At 39.2% G+C, this 16,626-nt stretch overlaps 1 protein-coding gene across 1 annotated transcript; it reads right to left on the reverse strand.

Moving 5' to 3' along the window:
* Positions 1-2,243: 2,243 nt before the first annotated feature.
* On the reverse strand, positions 2,244-10,108 carry Adam21 (ADAM metallopeptidase domain 21). The gene is made up of 3 exons (XM_004837296.4): positions 9,968-10,108; positions 5,176-5,345; positions 2,244-4,783 (listed from the first exon to the last, which is right to left on the reverse strand). Exon 3 carries the CDS (start codon positions 4,640-4,642, stop codon positions 2,471-2,473), a length of 2,172 nt encoding a protein of 723 aa, XP_004837353.3. The 5' UTR covers positions 4,643-4,783; positions 5,176-5,345; positions 9,968-10,108; the 3' UTR covers positions 2,244-2,470.
* Positions 10,109-16,626: the final 6,518 nt, after the last annotated feature.

Here is a 16,626-nt window from a genome sequence, read left to right on the forward strand (position 1 = left end):
TGAAAACAAATGAAACGTTAAGTAAAACCAGCCAGACACCAAAAATCAAATATTGCATGTTTTCTCTCATGTGCATCCATATATATGTGGAGATGGAGAGGGAGAGAAAGAGAGAGGATGAACATGAATGTAGAAGGGGGCATATTACAAAAAAGTAAGAGGATCCAAGGGAAGAGGGGGAGGAAAAGGCTAAAAGGAGAATAAAGGGTGGAAAAGATAAAAATATGTTAGATGCATGTACAAATATGCCAAAATGAAACCTACTACCCTGTATAACTAATATGCACTAATAAAAAAAAAGAGACAGAAATGATTTTCCAAAGATGTGTCATTAGCTTCTATTGAGAGAAGAATTGGAGTTTTCTAAGGAAAAAGAGTAGGGGAGGGTGGTAAACAACATTTGGGAGTAGAAATTGCATGCACACATAGACGTGCAGAGGATAACACAGCCAAATATATTCTAAACAGAAAATAGCCAGAGGGCGCAAAGTTTACAAAGCAAAGCAAAATAGAAAATTATACTGGAAGGTCATGTGACTAAATTTACAGAGTACCTTTCCGAAATTACCTGGATAATACAAAGGATATCTGACTAGATCTATTTTCAGGAGGCAGGCTTTCAAAAATGCCCAGGGAAAACTGAGGAGGAGACAAACCAAGTAGAAAAATATCAGCAAAGTGCATCAGACACAAACAGCTGCATTTAAAAGATGACCAGAGTAATGTCCCCCAGATGCTGGACAAAGTATTATTTTTACGTTTCCTAACTTAATACCCCATTCATTTATACTCCCACTTTATTACTTCACTCAAAGTTATTGTCTATTAGGCATTGTTCCAGGTTTGGGGGTATAATAGTGAGCAAAGCAGATAAAGACTATCCTGCCCTCCCAAAGAATTAAAAGAATCATACCACAGTGATATACGTGCACCCATGTTCATAGCAGCGCAGCTTGTGATAGCTAAAACTTGGAAACAGCCCAAATGCCCATCAACTGGAGACTGGATAAAGAAAATGTGGTTTTCTTATAAAATGGAGTACTACTCAGCCATAAAAAATGAGAAATTAGAGACATTTATAGCTAAGTGGATGCACATTGAGGCAATACTCTTAAGTGAAATCAATAGGACACACATGTGTAAATACTGAATAGTTTCTCTGGTGTGAGAAACTGAAAGTGTAAATAAGGACTAAATGTATAATAGGTCATGTGAAATAGGAAGAAAGGGGGCAAAGGGGAAGGAAGTGGGAGGGCTAGGGGAAAGGATAGAAGGGAATGGGATTAATATGAGAAAATGGAAAAATAGGAACAAAATCTTTGTAAATAGGGAGAAATGGAGGGGTTGAAGGGAGGGCTGGGCAAAGGTGAAAAACAAGAACCAACAGAGACTATGTAAAGGTGCAAATTTCCAATGATGAATGTCATTATGTTGTATACCTAAAATGTACCAATGATTAGAATGAATAATCGATAATGTAAAATAGGAAGAAAAGGTCCAAAGGGGTAGGGGTAGTGGGAGGCACAGGGGAAAGGAAAGAAGGGAAAGGAAAAATGCTGAGAAATGGAAAAAATGGAAATAAAGTCTTTGTAAATAGGGAAGGGTGGAGGGCGTGAAGGGAGGGCTAGGAATGGGGAAAAAATAAGAACCAAGATGCATTATATAAAGGTACAATTCCCAATGAGAAATGTAATTGTGTTGTATACCTACAATGTACCAATAAAAGAATTTAATACAAAAAAAAAGACTATCCTGCCCTCATGGAGTTTATATTTTGCTATTCAAAGCAAATGCCCTACATGGTCAAATGAGGTTAAAATATTAGAACAGACAAGGTTGGCTAGGAAGCGCCCAGGGCACAAGCTCAAAAGGGTTCATTAAGCAAACGTCAATCTGTTCATACTCAAGGAGAATTCATTTCTCTTGGTTGTATACCACATAAACCCACCGGTGAAGTTGAGTGAGTGAGTCAAATATTATCACCATTCCTTTCTTTTCGTATTTTGAAACACAATGTCAAAAAAGTTAAGCAGTTTCCTGAAATTACTAAATGGCAGTATACAGGAAGACTTTCTTTTCAGATTTTGAAACAGAATGTCAGAAAATTTAAATAGTTTCCCCAAATTACTAAGTGGCAGTAGAGAGGAAGACTCACCTTCAGACACTCTGAGGTCTGTCTTCTGCCTTTCCATGAGTCATATCACTGCCCAAGAAACACAAAAAGACTCAAGTGGGTTGTTGAGGCAGGAAATGAGCTTTATTTGCTGTTTCAGACCATGAACACTAGGTAGGAACACGTTAAGAATTACCTGTATTTAATGACAAAGTTTCTGACCCTTAGAAAGGAAAGCTCCCTGTATCTTTCTGTAAACTGTCACAAATGTGCTCAGTTTGGGGCATGTGCTAACATTTCTACTGCCTGGGAACTAAACCTTAATCATGCACAGGATTTTAAATTAGAGACATTTTCTTAACATGATGAGTGATCTTCAGTCTGCTCGGGACCAGAACGCATTCGAGAATATATGTAAAGCCCAACCATCAAGAGACACATCAAAACGGACACAGAAAGAATCACAACTAGTGTCAGGAAAACTCTTTTTGCTGTAGACACTGGGCCACTGTCAATGTTACCTCCATAGCCTCTGTGCAGCCAGTCGGGTGGGGACCACCCATCAGTGCAGTGACAGTGATTCTTGTTATTGCAGGTCCCCCTCATATTGCAAGTCTCAGGAAGGCAGACTCGTGGCAGGACGGATAGACTGACACACTTCTTGTGAATGCAGATCTTTCCTGCTCCACAGGCAGTGCCATCTTTCACTTCACCAATGTCAGGTATGCTCACCCCTAAGCGATGGCCGATACTCCAGCATGGGACACCACTGACATGCACGTTCTGCAAAACAAAATGGTCTCGGATATGCGGCATGTCTTCCACACTTGCACACTGAATTCTCCCACAAAAGATGTCAGACATATTACATTTCAGGTATACTGTGCCATTTATACCACAGTGGCCAAAAGTGTTTCCCTGAGAGTTGATTTCCCTATAGCAATTCTGAGGTGCACTCTGTGCCTTTTGGCCAAAAATCTCCCTGCACTGTTGGTCATGGTTATTACATTGCTTTTGATAACAGTAGGCATTTTCACTGCAGGGTATCTCATCCTGCACATGTGCATCTTCTGGGCACCAGTGGGAGGTCCCATTGCACCACTCTGGAAGGTCACATTCATTGACCTGCTCTCTGCACAGTTCCCCGGATGGCATGAATTTGCAGTCTTTGCAACACAGTCCAAAAGCACAAGCAGCTCCAGGCCTCAGAGTACAGTTCAACAAACAGCAGGGATCATGTTCACACTGCTGTATAGCTCCACAATCACACTCCTCTTCTCTTTCAACCACAGCATTCCCACAGCGATTAGGCAGAAAGACTTTTACTGGTCTTGGAAAATTGTGCAGACATGATCCTTGATTTAAAATGGTTTTCATAAAATCAACATAGCTGCAATTGGTGAATCTCTCTGCTTTTGGTATTCTGAGAGCACTCATGACGCAACCACTTTTCCCACACGAACAGAATTCCTCGTCATGCTGCATACCCAAAATATGACCCAACTCATGGGCCACAGTATTAGCAAAGAGAGACCAGGGGTCTCCTTGGAAATTACAAACTCCACAGTCAATAGGAGAACGACATATTCCTGCAACATAGGCTAGACCAAGTATGTTTATGCGTGAACTTTTTATGAAAATGTGTGCGGCGTCATGCTGTAGCTGGGAAAGCCTGGTTTTTTTCCACTGAGAGAAATCACTCCAAACCTGTTCTATACTTGTCATCTGGAAAATATTTCCTTGATTCCAAATCTCAAGCCCAATCAAAGTCACATAAGTACTCAACTGATGATACAGAGAATCCACTATATTGGCAACAAGAAATATGTCCTCTTGAACTTTTGACAAATTGCTTTGGGAGTAAACGAAGAAATCATGGTCTATCACTACAACCAGCTCCAGAAACTGTATGTGGGTCCACCAGTCACCAGCAGAATTGTTTTTCTGAACCAAGTTCTCACCGACTTCCAATTCCAAGCGCTGGCGTGCAGTTTTCTTCTCTGTTAAACCACACTTCATGCGTGGGAATTGTGTCTCATTACTGTTTAGCCTATAAACCAGATGTTCAAATGCAGCAGAGTGCCTGATGGGTTCAATTTCATACATGAGGTCATTTATTTGTAACACTCCCTGCAGTCCCCCCCAACAGGCACTGAAAACAACCAGAGACTCAAGGGCCCCTTCCACGTAACCATGATAGTAACAGTCATCGGGGATGAAGGAGTGATCCTCCAAGAGGGCATGTTGTTCTGTGTAGGTGAGTACAGGGAGGTGTGTGGAAACCATCAGCTTCTTGACCCTCATGTGAACAACATGTCTCTGGCCCCCAAATAGCAGGCTATAGGAGAGCCAGCCTGGAGTCTTTGCACCTCTGCCCCTGCTGGTCACTTTCAAGGGGGTCACCACTTCTGGAGAACTGAGACGTTGGGCGGGCCCAGCCTGGGAGAGGCTGGAAGACATCAGAGACACCTCAAGCCAGAGCAACACAAGAGTGACTCTCATGGATGCTCTATCCTCCACAGCCCCCATTATGGAACTATCTATCCCATGCAGAAGAGGACGGAGTAAAAGCCATTGCTTGTCCTGCTCCTTCTCCCGTGGTGCTTAGGGTGCAGGGCTGACCTTTACGGATCTGTGTCCTGGCAGAACTGGACTGTCACAGCTGCAATGCTAAAGGCGAAAATGAAAATAAAAGTGAGACAGGTGGTAGAGTTGAGTAAAGAAGTCAGGGAAGAAAAGGAATGGAGTGATTAAAACTTGAGGAAATCAAGAGAATTATTTGGATTTGCTCTTAATAAATGGGGGTGGAGAGTCAGGAGGGCAGAGATGAGATAAAGCGGGGCTTTATGTTGATAATGGTTGACATTGGAAGATGGGTGCTTGTACAAGTATCTACCTTATACAGATAAAATAAAATTGTTTGCAATAAAAAGTTAGAGCAAAATTAGAGAGCCTCCAGAATAGGGCGACTTTGGCGGACACAGCATTGCTTTATGCCTGTTGTCCGTGCACAACTATTGAAAGTGTTTCATTTGTCGACTGGAGACATCAAAAATAACCACCGTTTTAGGTCAATTTGCATCAATGTCATGCTTTACGTTAGTTTTTTCTATATTTGCTGTCTCCTCATTGTATTCTCCTTTATTCATATCTTGATTAGACTGCAAGTCCTTGATCACATCAATTATCACTTTCACTCGTTTTAGTATCTTCTAAAACATCTTGCATAGTTCTGTGTACAAAGAAAAATAGAAAAAAATACAGAGGTAGTGAAGTACCTATATTCATGTTTGATTACAATTATTAGAAAAGGAAACAAATTCATAAAAATCTGATGTCTGTTAAGCGTATTACTATTGCGTATACCCAAGTTAGCTAAAAATTGTAAGGCAGTTAGACAGGGTTGGGAATTGAGCATAGATGACAATTGAGCCACATTCACTGGTTAGCATTGTAGAAAGAGCAAAGGTACTGCACCCACCTACTTCCCCTGGGGATAAACAGCGGTGATTGATATTCTAAATAGGCCTCAATCTTCCTAGCCCATTTCCCTGTTCATTGCACACATGCTTGCTGCACAACTAACTTCCCCATTTGATCCCCATTTAATCAATATTACCGGGGTGACTGTACTTGTACTCTTATTAGTTGATCATAGTTTTGTCCCACCTTACGCCCACCTTGTGATTTCTCATTGGATCACATTAGTTGACTGTAGTTTTGTCCCACCTTGAACCTGCCTCACCTCATGGCTTTGCTCAATAAAATGCCTTTGAGAAGCAGAGTGGACAGGCAATTCACTTTCCAGTCCCCTTTCTAGAAGCCATCTTTCTCTCAATAAATTTTTCTACTCTTAACCTCCATTGTTCCTAGAATTCAGTCCTCAATTTTAGAGAACGACCTCGTAGTTCAGATATCTAGCAGGTTGGGAGTTATATTTCCCTTGTTTGGATTATTTTGCTTGCTTGGATCACTTGCTGCCCTGTATCATTGGGAGGACAATGTTGTTGTAGTAGGAAGATATAAAAGAGAAAAGGCAATGCCTTCAGAAGGAAAATTGAGATTCCATGCATCTCAAAGGCCTAGGGGAAAGAAACGGTCTTATTAAGGCAAAGGCATCAAAGTGCCTGCTATTTTGTTTTTATTTATTTATTTATTTTTAGTACATGTTTGCAGTACATGCAGTTTACAGTCATCTTGGGGAGTGGGTACATGTATGTAATACAACTTATTTCTGTTTTTAATCCCCCTTCCTCTTCCTCTAATTCCCCTTTCCCCATTTTCATTGTTGATATTATTAAGTTCAGCTCGTGGCGTATATGGCGTATAATGTTTATATTTATGGAGGTTATTAGGCTCCTGTACTTGGCATATCTTTATTCTACTTATTTCTCCTTCCCCTCCTCCCCTCAGTCTCTGGAACCCCTTCCCATATGCAATATTGTGATAGCCAACCTGACTCCATTTTGTGCCGCATCACTGTCCCCCTCCTTTCTTGGAAGTCCCCTGGCTTGATGCATGACAGACCACCACATCCCATTTGGTAGAGCAGTCTGCAGCTATGTTATCTGTATGACCTTGTGAACAGAATACTCCACACCTGTGTCATATTTTGTTTCAACTAAACTGTGTGAAACTTCCCCTGAGTCCTACCAACTTAGTAAAGTTCTGCTGCTGTAAAGTTCCGCTTGCACTCCCCCTCTTCAGGAGCCCTCCGCAACTAAAAAAGCCACTTAAAAGAAACCCATAAGCCGATTCCCCCGCGCCCCCCACCCCATGGAGAGTTTTTGTAGGAGCCGCTCTCCACCACCAGCAATAAAAGGACCCAAAATTGGCTCAGAGTGTTGGCGACTCTCTATAATCTCCTGCGATTGAGTATAACAATATGACCCAGCTATCCCCATTCTAGGTATCTTCCTCAAAGAGCTTAAGACATCATACTACAGTGATACATGCATACCAATGTTTATAGCAGCACAACTCATAATAGCTTAGTCTTGGAGGCAGCCTGTATGCCCAACAGATGATTGTATAAAGAAAAACTGTGGCATCTATACATAATGGAATACATACTTTATACTCAGGTATAAAGAAAGACAAATGTGAGGCATTTGTAGGAAAATAAGTGCACCTGGAAAATACGATATTGAGGAAATAACCCAGACATAAACGCTTAAATGCCATATGGTATCTCTTATTTGAGTAAGGCAAAGTACAAAGAGTTAGTACCTGCTCTTTTAGAATTGCCAGGGAAGGGTCCCAGTGTTTGCTCAAATATATTTACTGCCAGTTTTTGAAAATGGGGAATTTTTGTACCTGGCATACAGTCTGCCTGGCAACACGTAATCATTTCTTTCCTTCATCATAACAGAAGGACTTATATGTTCAGAACAAAGAAAGTGCCAGATGTGTCAGGTACTAGGGAAAGAAAATAAAACAGAACACTAATAGTGGTTTGGTGCAGAAACTTGGGGCAATAACAAAAATAAGCTCTAGGGGCCTGTAATATTGAATTCAGTACTTTATTTTGAATATATTAGGAAGAATTCTTTTTATATGCTGAAGAAAATGTCCATAGATTTTGTCATCATCTCAACTAACTGACAAAAATGAGAGTAAATAGCAACAAGACTAAAAACATAGTAAACAGACATTTATTATATTTTATATTGCAAATCAGATTAATCCCAGGCTATACACTTGATGCTTCAGGGGTCCTATTATTGGGTAGACCTCCATAAAGACTCCAGGAAGGGCTCAACAACACATTTTATGAAACTCACCGATTATAATTCATAAACGAGAGACTTGATAAAGGTTTTCTGAAATTTGATAAAAAAGTATATAATTATTGTCCTTCCTACTAATAACAAGTTGGGACACTGAATTTTTTTCTAAACAATGAAAAAAAACTCCTTGGATATGCCATCAACAATACTGTATAACAAAGTAATTCTCCTAAAGGAGGTAAATGAAGAATCAATTTAAAAGACGCCAGAGAAATGCATGACACAAGTGTGTCAGGACTTGATTAACATAAATATTGGGGATGTTCACATTTTGTGATGTTTATGATGCTTTCAACATTTAAAAATTTATGATTTCTTATGATTCCCTTGTTATGCTAAATAAACATTCTTTTTCATACTTTTTACATTTGAAATTTTATGTTCTTTCTCTTAAACTGGGTACCTCATCATAAAGATGCATCACGCCTAAAACCTTGATACCATCTCTGACTGTGAGAAAGCGTATTGACAGAGTAAATATAGTTTCTCATAAGAACAGAGTTAGTTTCTCATAGTATGTATAATCACACTTTTGTGAAGCTTTGCAGAGGAGATATGAAAAATAAAGATGCCTAACCAAGGGTCGATCCAGTCTTGAACTCTGAATCCATTTCTAGTGCATGCTCCATTTTCCCTGATTCAAGTTCCGCTCCACCTCCATACAACTTCTCTTTTTTGATAGCAGATTGGGGTGGGGGAGAGGGAGAGGGAGAGGGAGAGGAAGGAGAGGGACAGAGGGTTGGGAAGAGGGAAAGATGGAAGCAAGGAAAGAGGGAAAGGGGGAGAAGGGGAGAGGAAGAAGGGAAGGAAGAGAGGGAGGAGAAAAGGAGAGAGAGAATAAGAGAGAGAGAACAAACTATACCTTCCACCTCTTGCAGGAAAGCTGGGTACATCGACACACCTTAGTAAACATGAGCTCTGACAGAAATTACTGCTCACTGAAGGCTCTGTCCAGGAAGCCTCACACTTTGTGGTTCAGACTCTAGCCTCCTGCTCTCAGCGGCCCACAAAAGCAATGCTAGGTCATTCATCTTGCACCATCTAACTACACTAACTTCTACATTTCTTTCTTTCTATTTTTATTTTTTAATTTTTAAATTTAAATTTATTTTAAATTTTTTTTCTTTTTGTTTTTTAAGACAGGGCCTCCTCTCTCTGTAGTTCAGACTGGCCTTGAACTCACTATGTAACCTATGCTGGCCTTGAACTCCCAGAGATCCACGTGCTTCAGCTTCCCAAGCACTAGGGTTACAGGCGTGGACCACCAGGCCCAGCTCACATTTCTTATTAACCACTTTTCCACAAACTTCAAAGGCTTTGGCATCGAACTGATAAACGTCTCCACTAAAAATCTTAACTCTCAGCTGGTGTTAGCAAGTAAACACCATCTGTTTTTTGTTTTTGTTTTTGTTTTTTGGTACCGGGGATCGAACTCGGGTCCTTGAGCTTGCGCAGCAGGCGGCGAAACTATAGCTAAATCCCTGGCCCTAAACACCTCATCTGAAAATCGAAAGGTTTTAAAATTTTCTTTAACTTCTTCAATTCACCGTCAATGCGATTCTGTGTACTCATTCATCGCTATAATCTCTCAAAGAATAAACGGTTTCTAGGATTTTCCCCCTTACAAACCTATCAGGATCAACACTTATTTCCATCTCTCTTCTACCTCTCCATCTCAGTCTCCGTGGAAAAGTCATCCTCCTCCAGGATGTAACTCCTTGCTTTCTCGTCTAGAGCACATCTATCTCCTCCTCGAGGACTGGTTCCATCAATGTTACCCACTCACTACAGTATTTTTATGATTTCCTGTTTTAACTGGCAGTTAGGTTAGCCACCTAATTCACCCTGATTTCCCAGGAACTATCTGGCACTAGCCCACACAGTCCCCATAAAACTCAAATGGTTGGTCACCCTATTCACAATACTCTACTCTCTCCCCATGCTCAAATCATTCACATCTTTAAAAGGAAAATAAAACAAAAATTAAGAAATTTTATTGTATCCTAGACATTTCTCTGGACACCAGCTTATGCATACAACCAAACTTAATGAATAACTAACTTACCAGTAGAGAAAACAGTACTTTCCATTGCCCTTTCTGTCTCTACCTGGTTGGTATGATCCTTATCAACAGAGATGTGTAGTTGAGACCACACAGAGCAAAGACAAACATAAGCCCTCACCCTTTTGTCTTTCACGTGACTAAGTTCTATATTTGGCTGCCTAGCAACAAAGACCTCTCACCTCCACACAAATAGTAACTACCTCTCCAGGATACCTTGTTCTGTCTCTGCCATTTCTATACAGCTTTATTTCTACCTTCACTATAATTGGAATTAAAGAGCCTACTCAGCTCCATCTTATGTTCCCCTACACTTTTTTCAGTACATGTTTTCAGTTCATAATGTTCACACTCCTCATGGGAAGTGGGTACCTGCACATAACACATATTAACTTCAATCCCTTCTCTCCATCTGTCGGTTCCTTTTCCATTCTCAAAAAATTTCTCTAGCTATTTCTTATTATGTCTTTTATTTTGCTCTTTATCCATGTTTTTAATTTTTCACATAAGAGAAATGAATATTTAAACTTGTGTGTCTGATTTCACTTAACATTATGGTCTCAAGGTGCATCCATTTTCCTACAAATGATACAAGCTTATACTTTTATGGCAGAGTAGAACTCTGTTGTGTATAAATACCACATTCTCTTTATCCATTCATCTACTGGTGGATGTATAGGCTGCTTCTAAGATTTAGCTGTTGTGATTTGTGCTGCTATAATTGTGGAATGCATGCATCACTATAATATGATGTTTTAACTCTTTTAGGAATATCTGGGTCAAATGGAATTTCTTGTTTTAGTTATTTGAGGAAACTCTATACTGATTTTCATAACAGTTATCCAAGTTTACATTCCCATCAATGGGAAATGAAATGGCTCATCAGCATGTGTTCTCATCTTATTTCTTGGTGATAGCCATTCTTTCTGGAGCAAGAAGAAATCTCGGTGTTGCTTTCATTTCTCTAATGACCAGAGATGTTGAAGATTTTATCATGTACTTATTTTCCATTTGCCTTTCTTCTTCGGAGAAATGTCTATTCATTTCAGATGCCCATTTTCTTTTGGGAAGTTAGTTTTTTGAGTCCTTTATTTATTGTAGATATTAGTCTTGTCTGAAGAACAGATGGCAAAAATTCTTTTCCTATTCTTTAGGTTGTCTCTTCATTCTGTTGGTTGTTTCCTTTGCTGTGCAGTAGCCTTTTAATTTGATATTATCCCATTTACTGATTGTTGATGTTATTTCTTGTGCCTTTGGGTTCTGCTCAGAAAGTCCTTGCCTTTGCCTATGTCTTCAAGAGTGTTAACTATTTTTTGTCTTCCAGCAGATTGTTTCTGATTTAATATTTAAATGTTTGACCCATTTTGACTTTAGTTTAGTACATGGTGAGATATATGAGTCTAGATTCAATCTTCTGCACGAGAATAGCCAGTTTTGCCAGCACCATTTTTGAAGAGGCTATCGTTCCTCCAGCATAAGTTTTTGGGCAATTTGTCAAAGATCAAGTTGCTAAAAGTCCTTGGAGTTGCTTCTGCATCCTCTACTCTGTTCCACTGATCCACGTATCTATTTTATTTACCAATACCATCCTGTTTTTATCATTGTAGCTTTGTACAATAACTTGAATTCCAGGATACTGATGCCTTCTGCTGTGCCCTGTTTTGGTACACATATGTTTATAATTGTTATCTCTTCCTTTTGAATTGGCCCCTTTGCCAATACGCAGTGACTCTCATTGCCTCTTTTGATTAGTTCAGCTTGAAATCCACATTGTCTGAAATTATGATAGCTACTCCTGCTTTTCTCTGGGTTCCCACTGCACAGAATATTGTTTTCCATCCTTTGATTTTTTACATTTGTATTTCATATTGTTGGATTTTGTTTCTTAATACATCCTGCCAATTTGTGTCTTTGGATTGGGACACTGAAACCATTCACATTGACAGTGATTAATGAGAGGTTCTGACTTATTCTTGTCATTGCATTATTTTCCTTTTTTTTTTCTTTCTCCTTTCTGCTTAACTATTCACCCTGCATGGTATTCATTCCATTAGCTTTATTTATTTATTTATTTTTGCATTATTGGCTTCATTGTCTCATTCTAGGATATCCTTGAGAATTTTTTGAAGTACTGGTTTGGTGGTCATGAATTTCTTCATGTGCTCTTTGTCATGGAACTACCTGTTTTTCCATCAATTCTGTTGCTGTGTTTGACTTCTGGTATTTTGACTATGCTGTGGCATGGAGAGGTTCTCTTTTGATAATGGCTACTGGGGGTTCAATATGCATCACTTCTCTGTATATTTAATTCTTTCCCTATATTTGGAAATTTTTGTTATTATTTCTCTAAATAGGTTTTATATGCCCTTTGTGCTGTCTTCTGATTTTTCACTTATTCCAATTAATCTTACATTAGTCTTCTTTGCATCATCTAGCAGCTCTTGAATGCATTTTTCCTGTTCTCTTGTTCTTTTTAAGGTATCTCTGAGAAAATTGGTCTTTGAAGGCAAGCCTATAATTCTGATAGTCTGTCCCTCACATCAATTGCAGCTGCTGGCCATACTTTCAATATAATTTTTAATCTCTTCGATTTCTGTTTGGAACCATCTCATGGACTCGAATTCTTTGCTCAACTGGTCACTCTTGTTCTCTATCATCTTGTTTAGCTCAGGTAGCTTTCTATTAATGTGTTTGGTAAGCCCCCTGATCATTTTCTTTAATACCTCTATCATCTATTTTGTTATATCTTCTGTAAGCCTGCTGAGCAATTTGATTTGTTTTTTCATCTCCTCCACTATCTTTTCAAATAATTCAGCCATGCGGCTTTACTTTTATCCTCCTTGATACACCATGAAGTGGCTTTATGGGAGTTGGGAGTTTTTCGAGACATTTTGTTGCCTTGTCTTCCCATGTTTCTATTATTTTGTTTCCTTGTTTTGTTTTGTGTTTAGATTTGGGGTTGCTTCTAGCAGAAAGACTTTGTTGCTAGTACGGAGATATCTTTATAGTTAGTCTGCTTTTCAGTGATTCAGCAAAGGCATGGTTAACTATATTCCTTTTCTAATGTCCCAAGATCTGACTACGCCCATCAATTTGGGAAGGGGTATGCAGTTTAATTGGCCAGCACTCCAAGAATGGACCACAGTATTGTTAATGTCATCCAGTTAATCTGGGTATTGGCATACAGAAAAAACTTATCAGTAGCATCAGTTATGCAACCCTGGAAATACTGACATACCATAAGAGCCAGTACTGTATCACCCTTCTCCTTAGGGGAAAAACAATCTATATAGTAGAAACACTATGAAAAAACCAAATATTAATGTACAGACATTTAGATATCTACTAAACGTGACAACTATACCTCTATAATGATAGAAAAAGAATTCAATAGTAGTTACATAGAATCAATTATCTAAAGGTTAGTAAAGTTTAATGTTTATATTAGTAGTAGTAGTAGTAGTAGTAGTAGTAGTAGTAGTAGTTTTGTACCAGTGATCGAACTCGGGACCTTTTGTTTGCTAGGTAGGCACCGGTAATGTTTATATTATTAAAGACAAGGGGTTGGGAATGAGAAAATTCAAGAAGACAAATTTGAAAAATTAAACAAGGGGAGATGAAAAGGAGGAAAGAAAGGTGAGACAAAGCATCCTATTAAGAATTAGAAGGATATTTATAGAATTAGATAAAAGTAGCCAAAAGAGAAAACAAGAAATAGAAGGTAAAAGAAAGGACAAAAAATAATGTGGAGAGAAAAAAATTAAAAGAAAAACAATTAAAAAGAAATAAAATGAGAAAGAAAAAGAAGAAAAAAGAAAGAATGAAAATGAGTCCATGAGCAGGAAGTTTTGCTTTCTCTAATTTTTTTTTCTTTTTTTTCTTTTTTTGTAATGGGAATCACACTCAGGACCTTGCACTTGCAAGGTAGGGGTGGTGCCACTGAGCAAAATCCCCAGCGCATCCTTCTCTAAATTTTTGAATGAATGGTTCCTTTCTAGGATCCACAGTTTTGGAGCCTAGCAAGTCAAGATATTTTCCACCTAGCCTTATGCCCGTGGGTTTGTGAGCTGTGTCCCCTATTCCAGAGGCCCTGTTTACCCCAGGATGTGGCAGTGTCCATGCCAAGACATATCCTTGCTCATGTTTGTAGATAGGGAAGGCAGTCAGACCTCAGCTTTGTGCTGGATATAGGCAGCATGACAAGGGTTTAGGTACTGAATGCCAGCAGGCATTTTCAGACCCAGCCACTTCTGTGCACAACTCAAGCCAGGCCTGGCTTCTCACCACAGGGGATGGGACCTGGCCCAAGCTTAAACTTCTCATGGCATCTTTTTCTAGCCTGCTCCCCGTCTGCAGTTGTCTCCCATGGCCACCTCTTACCCAGTCACTGTGAGAAAGTAACACTGGGAACTCTGAAGTGAAGTTTTGTTGTTGTTCTGAGTCCCAGATTTAAATAATGAACTCCTTCCTGAAATGGAACCTGATTAAGCACTGTCTGGCAAGACGGGTGGTACCTGGGTTGGAATCCTTTTTGGCTGCTGTCTGCTATCCAGAAGAATGTGCTCAGAGCAAAACCCTATGTTGTTCTTGCAGTTCAAAATGGCCATGTGCTCCGTTGTCCTTTCTCCCTTGACCTCCTAGCCCTGAGCATTTACTTAGCTTTTGGGGAGTGAGGTTCTCCTCCTCATAAGCCATGAGCTGGAGCCAGGGAGAAAGTCCAAATAGTTTCATTCTTTTCTCTGCAGTAATGGAGCATCTTTCCTACTTCTCTGAAGCTTCTAATTTTTTTTCTGTCAGTTCCTTCCCAATTCCCAGTGATCTACTTCAGTTTTTAAATTTATTTTATTTTATGTTTTTGGACCAGCAATCAAACTCAGGGCCTCGCACTTGCCAGGCAAGCACTTTGCTGCTAAGCTACATCCCCAGCCCCGCCTTTTTCTTTTCACCAAGTTATTTCCCAGCATCTGGATTCCAGATCTCAGATGCTGAATTTTGCTATCCATCAAGCACTCCACTAATTCCTTCCCCTAGGCCTGTTCCCCTAAGATGTCGATTGACTTCTACTTCAGACTTGTTCATGCTGTTGCATTGGCCTTGACTGTCTAATTACTTTTCACTGCTGAACTGAATTCTTATAGCAACTTTTACAAGAGCAAATCAATTATAAAATCTTTTTTTTGGGGTATCAGAGATCAAACTCGGGTCCTTGCACCTGTGAGGCAGGCGGCAGAACCACTGAGCTAAATCCCCGGCCCAATTATCAAATCTTTTTCCAGAAACCTAGCCTACATGAATGCTCCAAACCAATCTTTATATCAATAATAATAAATGTATTTGTGGATTGTAAAATTTATACTTTTGCCATTTTGTCTTTCATATATAAATTTTAAAATTATACCTTTTTTGTTGTACTGGGAATCAAATTCAGGACCCTGGACTTGCAAGGCAGGTGGCGGTACTGCTGAGCTAAATCCCCAGCCCAAATTACACCTTTTATTATAGCACGTTTTTGAGAAAAATATCCTCGAAATGGGTGGTCAAGAATTAATAGTATAGTGCCTGAGACAATATATAATCTATGAGTTTAAGTATATACAACTGCATATAATAAACTCAATAAAATGCATATAACTCAGTAAAATGTGAACTCAGTTTTTCATATTACTATACTGCATTGATTCATTTAAAAATGTCTGATATCCATAAATGAACTTCTGTCTTACAGGTAACACTATATTCTATTTGGGGTTACATAGAAAATGCAGCTTTTACATTACTTTGATTTCATAAATGTTATTTCCCGCTGATTGGAATGGTCCTTGTTGATTTTGTACTGTTTTTCAAAGAGCTCTTTCCCTCATGGTATTGCTAACATCCTTTTTTTTTTTTTTTTCTACTACCAGGGATTGAACTCAGGACCTTGTGCTTGCGAGCCAGGTGTGGTGCCACTGACCTAAATCTCTGGCCCTAACATCCTGTGTTTGGTAGTTTCCTTTTATTTTTTTTATTTTCATTTTCTTTAGTAGTTTCCTTTTTAAAAAGATTCTTTTCCAATCAACCTTGCCAACTACCAATTTACCTGGTACATGCAGAACTCCGTGAGATAACTATGAATTTTAAGTATTGTACATGACAGTTTCCCTTCCATTTCCTCTCAGTAAAATGTTCTATGATTCATACTAATCTCCTCGGAAATCTGCGGAAGTTCCTTTTCCTAATCTGTTCTCTTCATCTGGTCAGAACTGGAGACTCTGTCCAATGAGAGGTAGCTATACACAAGTTCATCTTCAGCTGAACTGAGGGAATAAAATCTCCTCCTGTGCTAGTCATCAAAAAAAAAGAAACATATCCCAAGAAATGAGACAATTGGAAAACACATGAGTTCAGTTTTGGAAAAGTTTAGATGCAAGCCAGTAGCAGCGCTACTACGCAGAGCAAAGAAACTCTACCCAAGAACAAAGATAACCAAGGAAAAACAGAACAAAGAGTGACCTGCAATATAGAGGTGAATAAGTAATGGAAGCTTCCAAAGCAGTATGGCTTGATCTCTCTAGCGTTAGGAAGGAATCACATTTGTTTTTCTTTTTGTTCTTTTTTTTTTTTTTTTTTTTTACCATCAGCATGAAGGACTTCTTGTTCCACACAAGATAGACACACTTCTA

Source organism: Heterocephalus glaber, unplaced genomic scaffold, assembly GCF_053883595.1.
Source record: "Heterocephalus glaber isolate CG9 unplaced genomic scaffold, H.glaber_assembly_v1.0 deba00001608, whole genome shotgun sequence".
Classification (NCBI taxonomy): Eukaryota; Metazoa; Chordata; class Mammalia; order Rodentia; family Bathyergidae; genus Heterocephalus; species Heterocephalus glaber.